Source organism: Muntiacus reevesi, chromosome 13 (assembly GCF_963930625.1).
Source record: "Muntiacus reevesi chromosome 13, mMunRee1.1, whole genome shotgun sequence".
Classification (NCBI taxonomy): domain Eukaryota; kingdom Metazoa; phylum Chordata; class Mammalia; order Artiodactyla; family Cervidae; genus Muntiacus; species Muntiacus reevesi.
This window is the reverse complement of record NC_089261.1, coordinates 52,922,797-52,946,068: the sequence shown is the minus strand read 5'-3', so window position 1 is coordinate 52,946,068 and position 23,272 is coordinate 52,922,797. Positions and strand designations below refer to the sequence as shown.

The 23,272-nt window shown below is 43.9% G+C and overlaps 1 protein-coding gene across 1 annotated transcript in view; it reads right to left on the bottom strand.

Annotated features, from left to right (window-relative positions):
- Nucleotides 1-16,101, bottom strand: part of MGST2 (microsomal glutathione S-transferase 2) — a 28,840-nt gene extending 12,739 nt beyond the window's left edge. The window contains exons 1-2 of the mRNA XM_065904193.1: nt 15,921-16,101; nt 10,587-10,686 (exon numbers count right to left, since the gene is read on the bottom strand). Coding sequence (XP_065760265.1) covers nt 10,587-10,686; nt 15,921-15,978 — 158 coding nt within the window. The 5' untranslated portion in view covers nt 15,979-16,101. The remainder of the gene's footprint in view (nt 1-10,586; nt 10,687-15,920) is intronic.
- Between the last annotated feature and the right edge of the window lie 7,171 nt (nt 16,102-23,272).

Genomic DNA, 23,272 nt, shown 5'->3' with positions numbered 1-23,272 from the left:
ATTTTAAGAGCAAATATAAATAGAAGCTCCAATATTTTCCTCACTCCCACAGCAGATTCCTTAGTGCGCCCCCTCAGTGTATATACATCACTTGGGAAATCTCTGGCCTAAAACACTGCTGAATATTTTTGCTGTTTGAGAGATTTCTCATGAACACTCAATGTGAATCTTTGCTAATGACAAACTTGTTCCTAGAAAAATCTGAACCATTTGCAAAGGGCAAAACTTGAACAGTCAAGAGAACACTTCTAATTCCATGCTTCCAATGTGTGTGTGTTAGTCATTCGTCGTGTCTGACTCTTTGCAACCCTGTGGACTGTAGTCCACCAGGCTCCTCTATCCATGGGATTGTCCAAACAAGCATATTGGAATGGGTTGCCATGCCCTTCTCCAGGGTATCTTCCCAACCCAGGGAGCAAACCCAGGTCTCCCACACTGTGGGCAGATTCTTTACCATCTGAGTCACAAGGAAAGCCCTTATGTTTATAGTATTTTTATTTTTAAAAATAAAAGGCAGACAAGGCAAGGCAACTTAAAGGAGGCATCCCTCCTTCAAGATTTTTGCTGCTCCTTTTTATCCTTCTTTTGATGACTTGTTCTGAAACTCCTAGGTTGCACACTGCCATAAGCTACTTGCGCTATTAGTAGATGATCCAGCCTTTATCTGCTGGCTTTTGACCCTGAGAAGTGTTTGGGTTTATTATACTGGCTGGGGAGGGTGGGGGTGGTCACAGCAACAGGTTGATATGCTCAGAAAAGGCTTGGGAATGAGAGGTTGTCAGAGATATCTTTTTATCTAGATCCGTAACTATCTAAATTGTCCCTTGTCAAGTAACCATTGATATGGGGACCCCATTAGGAGACTGTTGCTGACGACAGGAGGGCATGAATCCTACCAGCACTTCAGTGATTCACTTAGCTGCGGCTAAGGAACAACATGGGGAGATGAAGAAGTGAGGCTTGCATTTCATCCAAATTCTAGCTGCCTCTCATCCCTTGGGGCTTCCCTTGTGGCTCAGCTGGTAAAGAATCCACCTGCAATGCGGGAGACATGGGTTCAATCCCTGGGTTGGGAAGATCCCCTGGAGAAGGGAAAGGCTCCCCACAGTATTCTGGCCTGGAGAACTCCATGGACTGTTTAATCCATGGGATCACAAAGAGTTGGACACGACTGAGCAACTTTCACTTTCTCTTCCCCTGACTGCCTGAGAATCTCCCAGCTTGTGGGATGGAAGCTGTTTGTCTGCTGGTGAGTGAGTGAGTGAGTGAAGTTGCTCAGTTGTGTCTGACTCTTTGGGACCCCATGGACTGTAGCCTACCAGGCTCCTCTCTCCATGGGATTCTTGTCTGCTGGTAGTAGGGGCTAAATGTTTGCGTCTTTCCAAAGTTTACATGCTGAAGCCCAAAATCCCTAGGGCGCTGTATTTGACCTAAGAAAAATTAGATGCGGTCCAAAGGTGGCATCCTGATTCAACGGGATTGCTGTCCTTATAAGAAGAAACACGAAGAGCTCTCTGACACTGGCAGACTCTCCCCCTCACACGCTGTCTCTCTAATAAAGGCCATGTGAGGACACGTCAAGCCAAGAGAGGAAAGCTCTCACCAGAAACAGAAGCAGCCAGAACCTCAATCTTAGACTTGCAGCCTCCAGAACTGTAAAAAATAAATACCTGTCACTGAAGCCACCCAGGCTGTGGCATTTTGTTTTACCACGGCCCCAGGTGACAAATACAGGTAGGCTTTAGAGGAGGATGGAGTTTGAAAAGCTCCTCATGTAGTCATTCTCTCATCTCGGAGATCTCAAGCCCTTTATAACTCAGTGGATAAGTACAGCCTGTGCTTTCAGCTGATGTCTAAGATCAGTACACTTCTAAGGATGGAACTGTGTTTATTGTCTATTATGTATCAGCTTTGTCATGCCTGCATAAGAGCTGACTCATTACTAAAATCTTGTTACAGAACATTTGAAAAATTACTATTTTGTGAATTTTCCTTTTCCCCGTGGTTTTTAGACAAGCATTATGGTCAATAATTTTAATTTCTAACAGGATTAGAATTCAAAGTGACTATAAAAAGTTAATAAAATGGAAAATAAAAAAGAGAACTGTAACAGAGTCTGAAAAGAATAATATTTCTAAAGACCTCCCAGGTTCATGATGATTGGGTTTACTCTTGTCTTATGGCCAGTTAATCTGGGAATAGGAACTGAATAATTCAGCATTTAAGCAAATAGTGGTATATATAAGATGGAAATAAGAGGCAATTCTTCTGCCTTATGCAGAACTGATGGGATCATTGCTGGAATACTACATACGTTCCTAGGCTCCAGGTTTAGAAACAACATGAACATTTTTTTCAGTCTAAAGAGAACAACCAAATATTTTAATGATTGAAAAAAAAAAAAAAGCTGAATTTGTGCTACCTAGCTTCAAAATATAGAAGATGAAAGACATTTAATAATGATCCTCGAGTGTATGAAAAAGAATGAGGTCATCAGCAGCTGTTCTTCTCTTCCAGTGAGGATAGAATCAGAGGAAATATATTTAAATTATAAGATTAATTTATTATTTGGATCTACTTTTTAGATTTAGAAAAGCCTTTAATCTAAAGGGATCAAGGTGCTCAAATTAGACTAGAAAGACTTTTCTAAGCTTAGCAATAACATGAAGAAATGGTCCTCAGTGAAATTATAGTTGCTATTTTCACAATTTCAAAGAATGTATTCTGGCAAAAGGGTGCAAAACTCTAGAGTCACCCCGAATTCTCTCCCTGGAGGAAAGGAAGAGGAAATGAAGGGGGGGTCTCTAGAGAAGGGGTTAGTAACTGGTCTAGTGACTCGGGTAAACTGGCTCCATAATAATCATCTCTACTTGACAAATATCCAATCTGAGGTGACCCTCGGACAGGAAACGGGCACTTCAGGGGTGGTCAGAGGAACCATGAAATACCTCCTATGAGATGTTGTCCTGTTCCACTCAAAGAAAGAATTAGTCATAATTCTTCTTGGCTACACTTAGGGCAAAGCAGCAAGAGGAAGAGTGGAAGAAAGGCAGCATTTCTGTTACTGACGAGGCCACGAGACCTTCACAGGAGACTGAAGGGGCTCAGTGCTTTGGTCCAGGAGCACCGGAAAAGAACTCGCGTGCCCTCGTGGGGATTTGCAGAGCTCAAGGGAGCCTCCCCTGAGAAAGAGAACAGGGAGCCAAGTAGGCTTGGGAATGAACTGGTTACCCAAGGGGCTTCTGCCCTAACCACCTCAGATAAAAGCTGAAATGGCTTCACTAGCAATGAGACTACTCTTATCTGGTCAAGTTCATCCTAAATCTTAGAACCTAAGGCCAGAACTGGGCTAGTGCTCTGGAATATCCAAGAAGAAATTCAGGGAAGGGAGTAAGACCATTCTCATTCACCCTTCCAAGAGAGCCCAAGACAACTATTTTTTGTTGTTGTTCAGTCGCCCGGTCATGTCCCACTCTTTGCGAACCCATGGACTGCAGCACATTACTGTGCCCATGATGGTATTCCATGGCTCCAAATCTCCCACCCCCACTCTAATATTGTCTATTATTTTTTGTTGTTGTTCAGTCGCTAAGTCACGTCCAATGCTTTGAGACCTCAAGACTGCAGCATGCCAGGTTCCCTGTCCTTCAGTACCTCCCAGAGTTTGCCCAAATTCATATTCATTGGGTCAGTGATACTACCTACCCATGGCATCCTCTGCCGCCCACTTCTCCTTTTACCTTCAATCTTTCCTAGCATCAGGCTGCCAAAGTATTGGGGCTTAAGCATCAGTCCTTGCAATGAATATTCAGGGTTGATCTCCTTTATGATTGACTGATTTGATCTCCTTGCAGTCTAAGAGACTCTTAAGAGTCCTCTCCATACCATAATTCAAAAGCATCAGTTCTTCATCACCCAGCCTTCTTTATGGTCCAACTTTCACATCCATAGATGACTACTGGAAAAACTATAGCTTTGACTAGACGGACCTTTGTCAGCAAAGTGATGTCTCTATTTTTAAATATGCCATTTAGGTCTGTCATAGCTTTCCTTCCAAGGAGCAAGCATCTTTTAATTTCATGGCTGCAGTCACTGTCTGCAGTAATTGGGAGCACAAGAAAATAAAATCTATCACTGCTTCCACTTTTTCCCCTTCTATTTGCCGTGATTATTTTTTAACCCCTCTCTGTTCTGCAATGATTAATCAAACAAAACACCTCTGACAAGGAAACTGAATTTGGATATTTATTTTGAACAGGAACTTAAGAGAAATATTTGGAAATGGTGTCCAGCTTTTATTTCTAGGACAAGAGCAGTACAGACATAGAAAAGGAAGAAGAGAGAAATAATTTGAAAGAAAATCAAATTTGTGAAAATGATGTGAACAAACATAGAACCAGAAGTGGCCCAAGAATTTAACCTGCTGAAAATCCAACACTCCCCAACAGGAATTTCTCAGATCAGATCATGAAAGACAAAGTGGGAAGATGCAGAATTTCCTCCCATGATCATTTTTATAAATAGTATCTCCCAAAATTCAAGCATTAATATATTACTTTCAAAAATTTAGCCTATCCATATACTCTTACCAGCTTCACTGGTGGCTCAGTTAGTAAGGAATCCACCTGTAATGCAAGAGACTGCCTGCAATGCAGGAGATCTGGGTTTGATCCCTGGGTTGGGAAGATCCCCAGAGAAGGAAATGGCAACCCATTCCAGTATTCTTGCCTGGGAAATCCCATGGACAGAAGAGCCTGGTGGGCTACAGTCCATGGGGTTGCAAGAACTGGACATGACTTAGCAACTAAACCACTACTGCTGCTGCTGCTGCTAAGTTGCTTCACTCGTGTCTGACTCTGTGCGACCCCATAGATGGCAGTCCACCAGGCTCTGCCATCCCTGGGATTCTCCAGGCAAGAACACTACTACTATACTCATTATTTTTCTATGGATCAACTTTTTAAAATTTATTTACTTTTAATTGAAGGAAAACTGCTTTACAATATGTTGGTTTCTGCCATACATCTCAACTTCTTTTTCACTCAAACAAGTGAGGAAAAAATGAAATTGTTCCCATTTGTGGTAGTGATATAAGAATACCACTTTCTAAATAAAAGATAAGTATAAAAACAAATTAAGTATGAAATAATAAGTAATTGTATGAAAATAGAAAGTTGTCATGTTCTCATTAGATGCTGTTAACTGCTTGAGATCCCCATGAACAGTATGAACAGGCAAAAAGATATGACACTGAAAGATGAACTCCCCATGTCGGTAGATACCCAATATGCTACTGGAGAAGAGTGGAGAAATAACTCCAGAAAGAATGAAGAGACATAACCAAAGCAAAAACAACACCCAGTTGTGGATGTGACAGGTGATGAAAATCAAGTCCGATGCTATAAAGAGCAATATTGCATAGGAACCTGGAATGTTAGGTCCATGAATCAAGGCAAATTGGAAGTAGTCAAACAGGAGATGGCAAGAGTGAACATCAACATTTTAGGAATCAGTGAACTAAAATGGACCAGAACAGGTGAATTTAACTCAGATGACCATTAGCCACACTAACTTCCTTGCTAACCCACCAGATACATTCCCACTTAGAAGCTTTGCATTGGCTATTTCTTCTGTCTCAAAAGCATCTTCCCTACATGTTGACATGGCTAACTCCTTCATGTGCTTAAGTCTTTGCTCAAGTGCCACCTTATCCATCGGGTCTACACTGACCACCCTATTCAAATTGTAACCCACCCCAGCAACCCACACCCACGTGCCCATGCGATGCTTTTTCTTGTATTTCTAAACACTTAGCACTCTATTGCACAATGTATTCTTTTCTTAAGTTACTATCTCTTTATTGTTTATTTTCTGTCTTCCTTGGCTATAAGATAAACTTCAAAAGGGCAAGAGCCTTTGTCTGAGTATCATATCCCAAGCTACTAAAATAGTACCTAATATACAGAGGTGCTCGAAAGATACTTAATGAATGAATAGCAAATAAAAATTAAAGACAATAGCTGGAATAGACAGAAGGAACTTGGAAGAAACAGTAATGATAAAGGGAAAAATTTTAAAACAGTATCATTAAAATCCTCAGATATAAGAGAATAAACTGCATCTATGAAACAAGAAAGGAATGATGTGACTGCAATAAGAACTAAAGATCAAAGGACAAAAATTAATTCTTAAGAATTAAATTCATATCTGAATTTTTGTTTAAAAAAGTCAATTAAGAGTTGGAAGTTCAAGGAATTCCCAGAAAGAATAAAAGCACAAGAAGATGAAAAACTCAAGATAAAAGAAGACTAAAGGAACAGTCCAGGAGGTCAACTTACAACTTATATATATTTTAAGAATGAAAGAATGGAGAAAAGAAGACAAAACTTAGGGGTAAATAATATAGAAGAATATTCAAGAACAGAAGGGCATGAGTTTTCAGGCTACAAAAAGTCTCCTCTAGGGCTCAGCATAGGGGCTTCCCTGGTGGCTCAGACGGTAAAGAATCTGCCTGCAATGCAGGAGACTGGGGTTCGAGCTCTGGTTCGGGAAGATCCTCTGGAGAAGGGAATGGCTACCCACTCCAGTATTCTTGCCTGGAGAATTCCATGGACAGAGGAGCCTGGCAGGCTACAGTCCATGGGATCACAAAGAGTCGGACATGACTGAGTGACTAACTGTGAAGAAAAATACCTCTGGCTGAGTCAGCACAGCACCATAACATCTCAGGACAGGGATCAGGCCAAGACCCTCAAGCTTCTGCAGTTTCCAAACAAAGGATCAGAACAGCACAGAACACCTTGACAACAGCAGTGGAAATCAGATAACAATGAAACAAGGTTTTTGAAATTCTGAGGGTAAGGATTTTTTTTTTAAGGTAAGGATATTTAACATAGAAATACATGCCTAACAAAGTCATCAAACAACTATGAGGCAGAATAAAGGCATATTCAGAAATGTCAAGACCTACCATTCCCCTTCTTTCAGAAAATGCCTAAAGGGTGTACTCCACCAAAATAAGAAATAAAAAATAAATAGCCTAATAGGAAATCCAGGAAACGGAGGATCCAGATCAGTAGTGTGCGTGCTAAGTCACTTTAGTCGTGTCTGACTCTGCGACTCTACAGACTGTAACCTGACTGGCTCCTGCGTCCGTGGGATTCTCCAGGCAAGAATACTAGAGTGGGTTGCCATGTCCTCCTCCAGAGGATCTTCCCAACCCAGGGGAGAACCAGGGTCTCCTACATCTCTTGCATTGGCAGGCAGGTTCTTTACCACTCACGCCACCTGGGAAGCCCCCAAATCAGTAGAGTACAAGGGAAATTCCTAGGACAATGACAGGAAATCCTGGGATAACAGCTATGTAACAGACCTAAAGTATAACCTCCAGATTGGAGCAGAAAAATGGAAGATTCAAGCAGAAATGACTCCAAGCACAAATTCAAGCACAAATGACTAAAAAAAAAAAAATCAAACTCCAAGGTATTACTTAATGTTTTTAAATGTATTAGAGGAGATTTTCAGCTCTGCTAAAGATATGGAGATGAAACTAAGCAAGCAAATAAAGAGGCAAATATTAACCCAACATAAACAAAAAACTATACAAGAAGGAAAGGTAATCATAGTAAACTACTTGATTCAGCTTTGAACATTATTTACTTAATCACAATAACATAAACACTGGCTATTGATTTAACTTGATGAAGCAATATAACTTTACAGGAAGGATGAAGTGAGGAAAAGAAGAAACCGAGGAGCATGAAATTTTTTCTTCCATAAAAGGAAATCAATTGATAATGTCTAAAATTTCTGAGTCAATAAATAGCAGTGAACACATAGTATTCAGAAATACGGAAATAAATACCAAAAGTAGTTAAAAAAGAAAAAAAAAAGGAGTGCCAATGGCTGTCTCTGAGGATGGACTGGAGATAAGGAGAATTATTTGTTGTTATAAATTTTGTGATATTCAAGCTGGTTTTAGAAAAGGCAGAGGAACCAGAGATCAAATTGCCAACATCCGCTGGATCATCAAGAAAGCAAGAAAGTTCCAGAAAAACATCTATTTCTGCTTTATTGACTATGCCAAAGCCTTTGACTGTGTGGATCACAATAAACTGTGAAAAATTCTGAAAGAGATGGGAATACTAGACCACCTGACCTGCCTCTTAAGAAACCTGATCAGGAAGCAACAGTTAGAAGTGGACATGGAACAACAGACTGGTTCCAAATAGGAAAAGGAGTACCTCAAAGCTGTATACTGTCACCCTGCTTATTTAACTTATATGCATACTACATCATGAGAAATGCTGGGCTGGAGGAAGCACAAGCTGGAATCAAGATTGCTGGGAGAAATCAGATATGCTGATGACACCACCCTTATGGCAAAAAGTGAAGAAGAACTAAATAGCCTCTTGATGAAAGTGAAAGAGGAGGGTGAAAAAGTTGGCTTAAAGCTCAACATTCAGAAAACTAAGATCATGGCATCCGGTCCCATCACTTCATGGCAAATAGATGGGGAAACAGTGGAAACAGTGACTGACTTTATTTTGGGGGGCTCCAAAATCACTGCAGATGGTGACTGCAGCCATGAAATTAAAAGATGCTTACTCCTTGGAAGGAAAGTTATCACCAACCTAGACAGCAGATTAAAAAGCAGAGACATTACTTGGTCAATAAAGGTCCATCTAGTCAAGGCTATGATTTTTCCAGTGGTCATGGATGTGAGAGCTGGACTATAAAGAAAGTTGAGTGCCAAAGAATTGATGCTTTTGAAGTGTGGTGTTGGAGAAGACTCTTGAGAGTCCCTTGGACTGCAAGCAGATCCAACCAGTCCATCCTGAAGCAGATCAGTCCTGGGTGTTCATTGGAAGAACTGATGTTGAAGCTGAAACTCCAATACTTTGGCCACCTGATGTGAAGAACTGATTCATTTGAGAAGACCCTGAGGCTGGGAAAGATTGAGGGCAGGAGGAGAAGGAGATGACAGAGGATGAGATGGTTGTATGGCATCACCAACTCAATGGACATGAGTCTGGGTAAATTCTGGCAGTTGGTGATGGATAGGGAAGCCTGGCGTGTTGTGGTTCATGGGGTCGCATAGTCAGACATGACTGAGCGACTAATCTGAACTGATAAGGTTTGTAACCTCACTTTATTTTCAGACTACAAACATATATTACCTTGCTAAAAAAATAAATATTACTTTTGGGATGTGGGGCATATCATCACCAAATTAATACTCTCCACTTGATATAAAGATTCAAAGGTTAAAAAATAATAATAATAAAGATTCAAAGGTAATGGAAATGACTTCCTTATCATGTATTTCAATGTTATTTAAAGTCATACCTTGGGTATAAAGTTTCAGCCATGTTAGATTAATAACTCTAAAAATCTAGAGTTGTACACCATTGTACCTCTAGTCAACAGTAACGTACTATCTACTCAACATTTTGCTAACAGGGTAGATCTCATGCTACACATTCTTACCACATTAAAAAAAAATTTAAGCATGTCTATGCATCTCTTATACTACCAGTGGTATTCATCATACTTTTAAGCCTAGGAAATAGTGTGTACCATGCTCGTTGGAGCAATTTGATGGACAAGAGACCAATGTTGTCAGCTCAAGAGCCAAGTCTGACCCAAACTTATTCAAGACACAATAAAAAGCCTGAATAATTCCATAATCATTATATAAATCAAATCTCATAGTTTAAATTTTTTTCACACAAAAAAGTCAGGTCTAGATCATTTTATAGGCAAACTCTAACAACTTTGAAGAAACACACTCTTCCAATCTGACTCAAATTCTTTGAGAAAATAATTCTCTCATTCATTCTGTGAGACTAGTATAATCTTGATATTAAAATGAGCAACAACCAGACAAAAATAGAAAAATTATAGTCCAACCTCACTTATAAACAAAGTTGAAAATTCCCAAAGTATTAACAAAAGAATCAAGCAATGCATAAATGGTGATATGTGCAACATTTTTAAAAGCACTTGGTTGGGGGAATTAAATATAAAGGGAGACCTAGCATCTTGCATCAGGCAGAGTCATGGTGAAACATTCTGTGTGGATCTGAAAACAAGGAGCACAAGATGATCTTTTTAAAAAAATGCTAGGAATACAATGAAATAGCTTCCTTATTATTGCAGGTTTCTGGGTTTAGGAAATGGTCCATTGGCAGAGGATAATACTGACTTGCCTCTGCTTCAAAGTGGATAAGAAGAAATAAAGATTTTAGATAGAAAAGGGACAGTATAACTAATCCAACATGAGGCTACTGAACTCTCAGGGGGACCCCTCCAGGCTCTTGGACCAAACTGTCATATTTAGAAACATATAGTAGTCCCTCCTCCAAGATTCCAGCTTTTTCCATGAATGGATCAGCTCAATTTGTACTGTGGGTGGGTAGAAACTCCATACACTGACTACTTCAAGCCTCAAGGATCCTGAGAAGGGTCTTGGCCATAAAGAGTAGCTTGTTATAATGGCATATCTTCTCTGCGCATCTCTCCCCTAATTAGGAATTTTATGTATGTGGCTGGTCCATATTCCGGAAGGGAGAAGCATTACTCACTGTGCACGAAATATTCTCTCAAAATCTGGTGACCCAGAGACTGCTGGGGGCGTAACTTTGTATTTCGATCTCGCCTTTCCTACCTGCATAGCAAAGTAACCTGCAAGAAAAAAAGGAATGAATGTTAAAAATGCGGCACATCATTATTCATTAGTAAAATGCACGACCTACCTATTAAAATGTCAAAAATTTAAAAAGTTGGATCATACCAACTGAAAAAGACAGACAGATGAGGATACAAAACAACTGAAATCCTCATACATCACTGGCGGGAATGTAAAATGGTACAACTGCCTTGGAAAACCATCTGGAATTTTTTAGTTAGACATATATTGAACATATGATTCAGTCAGTCCACAACTCAACATTTTCCCAAGAGAAATGAAATCATATGTCCATAGAAACACTTGTACACAGTAATAGCTAAAAATCAGGAACAGCTTGCTGACGGTTAAATTTATACGTCAACAAGGCTAACCATGGTGCCCAGTTGTTTGGTCAACACCAGTCCAGATATTGCTGTGAAGATAATTTTTCAGAGGTGATGAACATTTACATTAGTAGACTTTGAATAAAACAAATTATCCTGCCTATTGGCATGGGCCTTACCCATTCAGTTAAAGGCCCTAAGGGAAAAGTTTGAGGTCCCCCAAAGAGGAAGAGAGCTTTGCCTTCCTTTGGACCAAGACTGCAACATCAGTTCTTTTTCTTTTTTCTGCCACACCATGTGGCATGTGGGATCTTAGTTCCCCGAGCAGGAATCAAACCCATGTCCCCTGCGTTGGAGCACAGATTCTTAACTACTGGACCACCAGGGAAGTCCCAGCAACATCATTTCTTGTTGCAATTTCCAGTCTTGCAACAGATCCTGCAAATTTCAGACTTTCCAGCCCCAACTATTGTAAGAGCCAATCTTTTAAAGCAGATGTGTGAGAGTGTGTATGTGTATCATATTGGTTCTGTTTCTCTGGAGAACCCTGACTAACATAAATGTCTATCAACAAGTGAGTGGATAAACAATTTGTGGTGTATCCATACAACAAGATACTGCTGAGCAATAAAAAGTAATGAACTACTAATAAACAACATGGGTGAATCTCAGAACAGTTATGCAGAATGAGGCACGTGCAGATGGCGTCACCTGGAACTTGAAAAGCTTCACGAGAATCAGAGGCCAAGGACAAACTAAGAGAGCAGAAGTCCAGGCATGTACTCCACACAGTCAACCAAGAAAGCTTTCAGGTTAAAGATAAAGCAAAACTAGCTACCACCGATCTTAAGGAGAGAAACACTGTGAATGATGAAAAAGTTAACAGTGAAGAAAGCTTTTGCGGATATACAAAAGGAAGCTACACACACGTCTCAAAGGGCCTTTCTCTTGAACCTCTGCAGAAACAGCTGATTCCTCAGCAAGGTCATGAAAGCAAACCAGTTAATGTGGATGAAGCTACAAGTTTGACGGTGCAAGTGTAATACACTGGTGATGCATCAAATTCCCTCAAATGACCAATAATTTAAAGGTTTTATATCAAAAAAATTATGCTGAATGAAAGAGGCAAGACCCTGCCCCCTCAAAAAAAAGGTACTACTGTATAAGATTATTTGCACAAAATTCTCAGAAATGCAAATGAATTTGCAGTGACTTAAAGCATATCAGTAATTGCCTGGAGATGAGGAGGGCAGGAGGTGAGGGGGGGGTCACAAGAAAACTTGGGAATGATGGTTCCCTATATGACTCAGTTTCCCTATTATGAAATAATTATTACTTTCTCATCCTTCATTTGCTGCATGGAAAATACATTAGATTATCAAGCCCTGATGCCTGGAATCACCTGCTTCTGATGATCAGTTCTATAATCTTCTTTCCTTTAGACCTACACTTCCTCCTTGTCTACAGTTATCACCACTTGTCCTCTCTCTTTTTTTACCCCTGAACTAACTTCTGGGGTCTCTTTATTTCTCTTCAAATTATTTCCTCCAGTTTCACTTTCTTACCAGTTCTCTCCAACACTACACTGGCCCCCCTTACTTCAGTACCTCAATATCCATTTCCTACTTGCTCATGTTTTAAACATAATTTTCTTTTCCACACCCAGTATGCAGCTCCAGTGTCTCACTGTGTGACAGGCTTAGGGACTATGTGTTTCCTCCTGACGCAAGGTACAACCTCCTCTCTAACAAGAAGTCAGTAAATATTGGACCTGGTCAAGTAAGGTTCTCACAGCTGGCCACCACCCTTCCCCTTCATTCCCCTCAGAATTACCTTATAGCTTCTAAGTCCTGATAGCCCTGCAAATAAAGGAGAAGGCAATGGCACCCCACTCCAGTACTCTTGCCTGGAAAATCCCATGGATGGAGGAGCCTCGTAGGTTGTAGTCCATGGGGTCACAAAGAGTCGGATACGACTGAGCGACTTCAGTTTCACTTTTCACTTTCCTGCATTGGAGAAGGAAATGGCAACCCACTCCAGTGTTCTTGCCTGGAGAATCCCAGGGACGGGGGAGCCGGGTGGGCTGCCGTCTATGGGGTCGCACAGAGTCGGAAGTGACTGAAGCGACTTAGCAGTAGCAGCAGCAGGATTTAAAAGCTATAGCTGAACATCTAAGTGTGTAGACACTTAGGACTGGCATCTTTCTCATTCAGACTGTAGTCATATCACTGAAGTCTAGGAGAGCAGAGTGAAAATAAGAGTGGGATTGGGCATTAATGGTTTCCAACTCTGGGCTAAGCCTTGTCAAGGCATCATAAATCTGGAGAGACCAATGGCTCACGGCATCAGCTGGAAATCTGTCTATGGAGGGGAAAACTGAGATTTGGCCATCCTGGACCTCGTTACTGTTGCTTTTAACTTGGTCCACAGCCTCAGAGAAAACAGGAGTCAAGTCTCTTTGTTTCCACCTGTAAAATGGAAACAAAGAAATTGTGCTTCTAGATTTATATCAGCAATCGTTTCCCTATGGGCTTCCCTGGTGGCTCAAAAGGTAAAGAATCTGCCTGCGATGTGGGAGACCTGAAGTTGATCCCTGGGTTGGGAAGATCCCCTGGAGAAGGGCATGGCAACCCACTCCAGTATTCTTGCCTAGAGAATCACCATGGACAGAGGAGCCTGGCGGGCTACAGTCATGGGGTCAAAAAACCCTGTCCACCCTCAGGAAGGAGGACCCCATTGCACCAGCTCCAGTCCCAGGGGGTCTCACATCAGGGCCTTCAGAGAGACCGTGGCTGTCACTGAGCAACATGACGAGGGTGAAAAGGCTATTTCACCCCTTTTTCCAGAGCGCTTCCTTTTTATTTCCCTTCCTGTGAGTTGTTTAAAAACTACTTGAAAATGAGCTCCTTTGGCTTTGACTGTCTTTTCCCTTCCCTCGCTCTCTCCAGGGTGACACATGTGTGCTGGGGAAAGTGAATCTAGACCTCTCGTACTGCCCTGCCAGGCGCAGCTGGACTTCTTCACCACACGCCTGCCTCTCGATCCACCAGAAACGCCTCTCTGTGGGGAAGCGGCCAAGGGAAATGACCACGCTGGGTGCCGACGCTGGACCACGCACCCTGGTGGCACCCCCTCCCAGGGTCCTGTCTAACCTTCTTTGCTGAAGACCCTGAAGGACAGAATTTCCTGGCCAAGGGCACCCAGCTTGTAAGTGGCTGGGCCAGAGGTTGTGAGTCTGTGTCCAAGCCTTGCGCTGCTTCTGCTACAGCCCAGTGCTGTCCATCTCCGTAAACCCCAGGCTTCGGCTAAGCAATGAGTCTGGTTCTTCATGCCAACTCCCTCTCTCCCTTCCTCCTTGTTCTCTCTCCCACCCCTCTCCACTTGTCCACCGTCATTAAACATTCCCGGTCCACCACCAACCACCACTGGCCCAGTCTCCTCTTCCCAGCCCAGCTGCCTGAACGTCACACTGCAATTCACGCTGTCCCTGGCACCCGCCAGCAAACAGAGCCTCTCCGTGGAGAAGGCAGAGGCGGAGTCAGCCTGGGGACACGCATGGACCTGCCTCTGTGCCCTCTTCAGGGCCGGGACCTGGGCACACATGGGGTGGATAGTGCTTATGTGTGGGTCTATGTGAACCAGAGCTTCAGACTTAAGTGATGCTTAGTTGGCATTATTGCAGTTTACTTTACTGTAGAAAAGAGGTCAATCAAACCACAAACTGTCTTAAAGTATAATGTCCTCATAAATTCACAAAAACAGACTCGCTGGCAGGTTTTCCTGTTGGGTGTGCGTGCAGGCTGGACTCAGTCCTAAACCATTGTGCCTCTGGAGCTCAGGGCCAAGCAGTCCACGACTCCGCCCCATTTCCTGGTTCAAGCACGCTGGGGGAAATGAACAAAGGTGACTTGATAAAGAAATCTTGCTTGCCAAGGCTCAGACACTTTCCCCCAGTTTGCATGCTAAGGAAGCACGTGCCTAAAATAATAGGAATTGAGCAAAAGTGACCCCAGAGGAGAAAAAGCCTCTATTCAAGCAGGCGATCAGGATACTGAATAATCCTAATGGGAAGGCGCTTTAAAATTTAGAATGAACTGCTTAATCTGAAGCTCATATTTTTGCAGGAACTTTTTGTGTGTGTGTACCTGATAATCATACCTGCCCTAGGCAGCTTATTTAAGAAACACAGGGCTTGAGAAATCACAGCCATGATTTGTAAGCAAGGTACAATGTTCCCTTTGGAACACTCCTAATTAATATTTAGAGCCCACTTGGCCCAGGTTCAGTCAAAGAGGGCTGTGGGTTGTAACCACAGATGATGCAGACTCTCTGGGCTTGGAGGGCCCACCATGGCCTCGTAGGGAGAGCTTAGAGAGAACGAACCCCCAGAATGTTCTAAATCTTCGCCTGTCTCCTGGTGATCCTGGGTGTTCTGCAGAGCCCACAGGCCCCCAGCAAGTGAGTACAGACCCCAAACCCTTCCCCGTCCCTCTAACACACACACACACACACACACACACACACCAGGATGCTTACAAACCCCAAGCCCTTCCCCCTCCAACACACACAGACACACACACAGACACACACACAGACACACACACACCAGGATGCTTACAAACCCCAAGCCCTTCACCCTCCAACACACACACACACAGACACACAGACACAGACACAGACACACACACACACACCAGGGTGCTTACAAACCCAAACCCTCCCCCTTCCAACACACACACACACACCGGGACACTTACAAACCCCAAACCCTCCCCCCTCACTGTAACACACACACATACACACACAACAGGACGCTTACAAACACAAACCCTCCCCCCTCCCTGTAACACACACGCTCACACACACATGCTCACGCTCACACACACACACCCCAGAACGCTTACTTTGCTGACAGGCTGAGAGGACAGAGAGTGCAGCCAGCAATATCGAATTCCCTGCCATCTTTCCCGGGAATGGTCTGGTTCACAGAACTATTTGCAGAAGAGTTCCTGTTAGAGGAAGGGCGACTTTCGATTTTGCAACGCTGACCTGCCTTATAGGGTCAACTGAGCTGAGAAAGGAAAAAAAAAAGAAGGAGGTTCAAACTGGCTGCGTGACCTTTGCCCTGGAAGAGGAATCAGGAAGGCAGGCGGGCCCAGGCTGTCAATCAAAGATCAAAGATCTTCGCCTGGATCGGGGGCTGCTTCCCAAGCCTGCTTCCTGTCCCCTGAGCTCCGACCTCCGCCTTTAGCCCTCAAGAAGCAGCAGCAGCAGTACCCTGCAGTCAAACCACCTTCTCAGCCAACTCAAAAACAATTCCCAGTCCCTCTCTTTCAACCTCTGGGCCGCTTAGTCCCCTCCCCGGATCCAAGGCCTTCTAAGATATTTCACAGCTCCTGTGGAAAAAGAGGGCAGGTGGAAGATTTTATTTAATCCCATTGAGATTTACACAGCAATTTAAACTGATTGTAACTTTATTCCTTAGTAAATGACAGATCCAGGATTTGAACTCACGCACAGTTTCCCAAGGTGGCCTGAGCCCTGAACCAGGCTGCCACCCACTGTCACCTCAACTCTCCCGTGATCATGCTGACCTTAAAATTTTTTGTTATAATTGACATATAGCATTATTAGTTTCTGCTGTATAACATAATGATTTGATACATGTGTATATTGCAAAATTATCTCCATAATAGGTTTTAGGTTCAGTTCAGTCACTCAGTCGTGTCCGACTCTTTGCGACCCCGTGGACTGCAGCATGCCAGGCTTCCCTGTCCATCATCTACTCCCAGAGCTTGCTCAAACTCATGTCCATAGAGTCAGTGATGCCACCCAACCATCTCATCCTCTGTCGCCCCCTTCTCTTCCCGCCTTCAATCTTTCCCAGCATCAGGGTTTTTACAAATGAGTCTGTTCTTCACATCAGGTAGCCAAAGTATTGGAGTTTCATCGGTTAGCGTCCATAATGTTGAAACCTCACAACTCAGATTGGGACTTGAATCCCCTGTCTTTTCACTGGGCTCACACACCTGGTCTCAGGACTTTAATGAAGCTCAGGTTCTTTGTGTCTTATTGCAGAAAGAATTCAGGGAGAGATAAAATGATAGGTAAGAAGTGGAATCATTTAGACATCTCATGGTCAGCATGCAGTCCATTTCAGAAGGTGAGAATGGCCTTGGGAGAAACACACTCCATCATGAAAGCATGGGCCATCTCAGAAGATGAGAGGCCCTGAAACATGGAGTGATTAGTTTTCATGGCTGAGTAATTTCATAGGCTCATGAGTGAGAGGATTATTCCAACTATCTTGAAGGAACTGGGTCAGAACCCATTTTTGGCCTTTTATGGCTGTCCTTAGAACTGTCATGGCACTGGTGGGCGTGTCATTTAGCATATGCTACTGTACTACAATGAGCATATAATTGAGGCTCAAGGTCTATAATTCCCCTACATACAAACCTTCAAGTTGTGAACTTTCAAACATGAGAACATGGAGCTTACTAATAAAGACCCGATGGAATTGGAGGCCAAGAGAAGAGAGACAAGAGCAAGAAGAAGGAACAGAAGAACCAACGAGATTCATGAGGCAGGGAAAGGAAAGGAGAATTTTTTTATTTGAGGAGGTATCTTTAGTTCCTGAGGCACAAGACCTGAAGGGACCGCAGTGCATGAAGTTTTCAGCAGCTGCTCAGCGTGCGATCCGCTGCTACTGTGTCATCTATGATGAGAGAAAAGAGCTACTACCCAGCCATCACTGCACCATTTTCCCAAGAGAGTAGATACAGTTGAACCCAGCAAGGACCCAGGGCCTGTGCCGTCAACATCACGTGTGAATGAAATTGCCGCCTGCCCTCCGTCTCCTGTTGCTGACGACCCTTCAGCTCTACCATGTCCCACCCCTTCTCCCTCCTCCAGTCAATAACTCACCTGCTCACTCGACGCCCGCCCCTGTGTGCCAGCTGTTGTTCTGTGCTACTGGATTTTTTGAGTTTTTGAGTAAGATTTAAAATATTTTATTTATTTTTTGTGTTTTTTATGTATTATTTGTATGAAAAGCATTATCAACCTATTACAGTGCAGTATCATATAACCGATTGTGTTAGGTACCTAGACCAGCTCTGTTGGACTTACAAACAAATTGGACTTACGAACGCACTCTCAGAATAGAGACTCGTTCACATGTAGGGGACTTACTGTACTGGAAGTCAAATCTTCTGCCACGTTGGGCCTCGTTGGTTCTAATCAGTTTCTGCGTATCCAATGACTGTGTTGATTTTCTAAAGATTATTCCCTGCCCCCTTCCCTCCTGCTTCAGCCTCACATAATCACAATTTTTTCTTGTGCTGAGAACTTTTATAGACTACTTTCTTAGCAACTTTCAAATATACAGTGCAGAATTGTTACCTATCGTCATCATTCTGTCCATTACATCCCCCAGGACTTATTTATGTTATCACTGGAAGTTTGTACCACTAGGATATACATTCTGAGAAGGAAAAGGACCCTTGAGGGGAAAAGGAGGTCAATATCTTTATACAGTAAACACAGTACACACGTTCTCCACGCCAGTCCAGGGCCTCTCCATCGCCAGAGCAAAATCCCACACCACCCGCTAGGGCTGTCCTTCCACAACTGGTGGCTTCTTCTGCAGAACCTATTCATCACAGCTCCTCCTCTCTGTCAACACAATTATTTTATTCTTTTCTTATAAATATGTTTTAAACATTTATTTATTATTTATTTGGCTGCACCGGGTCTTAGCTGTGGCATGCAGGACCTTAAGTTGCCATATATGGACTCTTAGTTGCAGTGTGTGCAATCTAGTTTGTTGACCAGGGATCGAACCCAGGTCCCTTGCATTGGGAGCATGAAGTCTTAGCCACTGGATCACCAGGGAAGTCCCTTGTTTTGCTCTTTATAAAGATTCAGCTTATCTATTAGTCACCCATAAAAAGGAACACATTTGAGTTAGTTGTAGTGAGGTGGATGAACCTAGAGCCTATTACGCAGAGTGAAGTAAGTCAGAAAGAGAAAAATAAATATTGAATATTAATGCATATATATGGAATCTTGACAGACGGTACTGATAAACCTACTTGCAAGGTAGGCAGAGAGGCACAGAGAAACACTGCTGGCCACAGTGGGGGAAGAAGAGGGTGACCAAACCGAGAGAGTAGCACCGAAGCATACACCTGAATAATGTTACTGTCAGTCACTCAGAGGTGTCCTGCTCTCTGCCACACCATGGACTGCAGCCCCCAGACTCCTCTGTCCGTGGGATTCTCCAGGCAAGGAAACTGGAGTGGGTTGCCATTTCCTCCTCCAGGGGATCTTCCTGACCCAGGGATCGAACCTGAGTCTCCTGAATTGCAGGCAGATTCTTTGCCATCTAGAGCTACCAGAGAAGCCAAAACATATACATTACCGTGTGTAAAATAGACAGCTAGTGGGAAGTTGCCGTATAACACAGGGATCTCAACCCAGTGCTCCGTAACAACCTAGAGGGATAGGATGGGGTGGAGGGGTGGGAGGGAGGTAGGGAGGGCGGGGATATATGTATACTTATGACTGGTTCACGTTGTGTGCCAGAAACCAACACAACATTATAAAGCAATTATCTTCCAATTCAAAGTTTAAAAAAGAAAGGGATTCGGCTTCCCGTGAAACAAAGATGAGGTCCCTTCCTTGTCCCACGCTTGAGCTCACTTACAGGGAGCCCAGCGCCTGTGGGAAAGCCGTTATGTCTCAGCCCCACTGAAGCAGACACCTGGGCTCCCAGCCAGACACTTAGGGATGCCACACCCTCGGTCAGGAGTTGAAACTCACTTTGATAAGATGGGCTAATGAGGTCTGAAGAGAAATTTAAATGAGATAGAGCTGCTTTAAGGATTGATTTATTCATAGGTAACATTTATAAAGTACTTAAAAACAGCACATGGTGAGTTCCTGCCGGCATCAGAGCCGGCCTTCTCTGCTACCAATAGGCCCTCAGCAGAGACAGAAAACGTACCAGCATCCCACGGATGCCCAGAAACAGAATGATCACAATTATCAAGGACCATAATACTCCTGATGGAAAACCAGCCCCAGTAAGTATTTCCATGTGCTTGATGTTTATTACATTCTCTTGCTGAAAGTCCTGACCGATTGAAAACATCCATAACAACTCAGCAATTCTTCAAAGCTCAGATAAACCACACTTGAGAAGTTATGCCCCAACCTACACTTGTCAAACATCTAGGGAACTGCAGCAGTCCTGCAAAACATTTTCTCCCCCTTCAGAAGCCGGAGACTCCGCTCTTTGGCCCTGGGTGTGGAAACCAAACTGCAGAGGGCCGCGGCATTTCCCCATGGAGGAGACCTTTGCCCTGGGATTGGCAGGGTGCGGGCAGAGGGTTACAGTCCCTTACATCAAGCCCGGGGCAGAAACTGCCAGTTATCCAGCACCTGGATGTCCCATCCGGGCTCAAAGACAGAGGCAAAAGGGGAGCAGAAAGGAGAGGAAGCTAAAGACCAGTCCCGGGGGTTGCGCAGTGAAAAGAACTTTGAGCTAGTGATCTAGGCTCACGTCCCTGTATGGTGTTGGTGAGTTGCTAAAGGTTCTCCAACCTGTTTTCTCAAAGGGAAACAATAGGCCCAACCACACGGGTCCCTCAGACCGCCTAACGAAATAATGTGCAAGAGGCAAACAGCTGAGAACCTGGCACGTGGTAGGGCGCCCACGAGGCCTCTCTGGCATCCCCCCTCCACGCCCTCAGGCCTGGTGGACCCACAAGAGACAAGATCTGTTTGTCAGGAAGGCTTGGGTACAGAGCAGCGATGATCACAGAATACTGATCCCGTGATCAGTATTATAATTATATAATATCAGTATTATAATTTCCCGGAAGAATGGAAACAGCACTTGAATTGCTTCAAAAACAGCTTTTGACAGTAACAGGAGGTCTGAACCTGAGTTGCTTAAGTTTCCATAAAGCTTGGGAAAGGATAAAGTAACGCAGAATCCAGAGACCAGGGAGGGGAATTGGAAATTCCCACAGACAATCCCCAGCACAGGCAGCCCTCCTCACACACACACACACACACACACACACACACACACACACACACACTCACACTCACACCCTACACACCCACATACTCATAAATACACGCTAACACACACATATAATCACAGACTCATGTATACCCATGCACAGTCACACACATGCACAATCCACCCTCATGTCCCCGAAGGGGATTTGTAAACTGAATGTTTGGGCCCCAGGACACCCATGCTCACAAAAACAGCAAGCGGCATTGTTCTCATGTGGCTGCAAGTTAAAGAAACATTTAACCCATAAGTGAAAATTTTAACCTATAACCCCAAGTTTTAACCCATGCTGCATACTGGCAATTGAACAACCACCACATTTTTCATTTGGCTCTTTTGTTTACTAATTATTAATTTTTAAAACAACTAAATAGTATTTGAAATGAAGTACTTTAAAAAAAGGGCTGTTGGCATAAACTCCCTGCCCCACCCCATGGAGAGGAGTCAGGCTCCCTGTGGGCTCAGAGCTGGGTTCATCAACTTGCTGGGAGCAGAGCAGCAAGAGGTAGGGGGGCCCTGGGCCCAGATGGCTGGTGTGGGCCTCAGTGTGATGGGGGCTCTGATGTCCTCCGTCCCAGATCCCCATTCCACTCAACAGAAAGGAAGTTTTGAGCAGGTGCCAGGCCCCATGTGTCAACTACTCTGCTTAATCAGCAATGAAGCACATGTTCATTTGTTGCCATTTTTCAGATGGAAAAACTGAGGCTCAGGGGTGAGTGACTTGCTCAGGGTTAGTACATCCCCCAGTCCTGATGCTCCCAAAGCCTTTGTACTTCACTTTGCCTGCACACTGGAATCACCTGGGGGTCATTAAAAATACTGGCCCTTAGCTCCCCCCTCACACAGCGATTCTGATTTAATTGGTCTCTGGTTTGTCCTAGGCACCTGAACTTTACATCTGTATATATTTTACTATGTAATTTATTTATTTGGCTGCACCAGGTCTTAGTTGTGGCACTTGGGATCTTCAATCTTCATTGCAGCATGCAGGATCTTTCAGTTGGGCATGTGAACTCTTAGTTGCAGCATGTGGGATCTAGCTCCCAGACCAGGGATCAAACCCAGACCCCCCTGCATTGGAAGCCTGGAGTCTTAGCCACTGGACCACCAGGGAAGTCCTGTGCCTGAACTTTTCAAAAGCTCCCCAGATGATTCCAGTGCACAGACAAGATGGAGAACCACAGTCTTAAACACTATGGTCCTTACCACCCACTACCATCACCTAAGGTGATACGAACATGCAGATTTCTAGGCTTCAGCCAGGATCCATTATTGAGCATGGATTTCATGTTGGTTAAGCATGCACGGCCTCACATATTTTACACAATACTGCTACGAAGTTGTAAATTATTCTCTGTTCACAGATAAGGACACTGACACCCAGAGAGCTTTAAGAACTGGTCTAATTGCCCCATCTCACTGCCTTCTAAAGAGGAATGATCACACCCCCTCTTGGAGTGGGCCTGGGGGAGTGAACAACCTGGGGGAAGCCAAAGTGAGCATTCTTGGAGTCCAGGAAGGAAGAGGAACTGGAAGGATCTGGATTGGCAAGAGGGAAGAGGTGAGGGTGGGAGGACAGGATCCTGGGGTCCTCAAGGTGCAGCCCAGAAGAAACGGAGGGAGATTTCCAGCAGAGGAACTTCTGGGGTGCCTGGGTGGAGGAAGGAGGAAAGACAGACACAGGAGAAAAATCCAGGCTGAGATGGGGGAGAAGGGGTATTTCCAGCAGAGCGCAGTCTGGCCGGAGCCTGTGTCTCAGCTAATTCCTCACCAAGTCCATCGGGTTTGTTGTTTAGTCACTAACTCGTGTCTGACTCCTTTTCACCCCCATGGACTGCAGCCCACTGCGCTCTTCTGTCCGTGGGATTCTCCAGGCAAGAATACTGGAGTGGGTTGCCATTTCCGCCTCCAGGGGATCTTCCCGACCCAGGAATCGAACCCATGTCTCCTGCATTGGCAGGAGAGTTCTTTATCACACAGCCACCACAGGGCCACCAGTGTTTGCCGGCTAACTGGCTTTGATGTTCATTGAGACTTGGTAGTTCTCACCTCAGAATCACCAAGGGCGCTTTTGAAATAGACACAAATGGAACTGAGAAATTTCTCAGACTCGGTGACACCAGCACGGCCAGCTACTGCCTCCAAGAAATTACTGAGATTTCT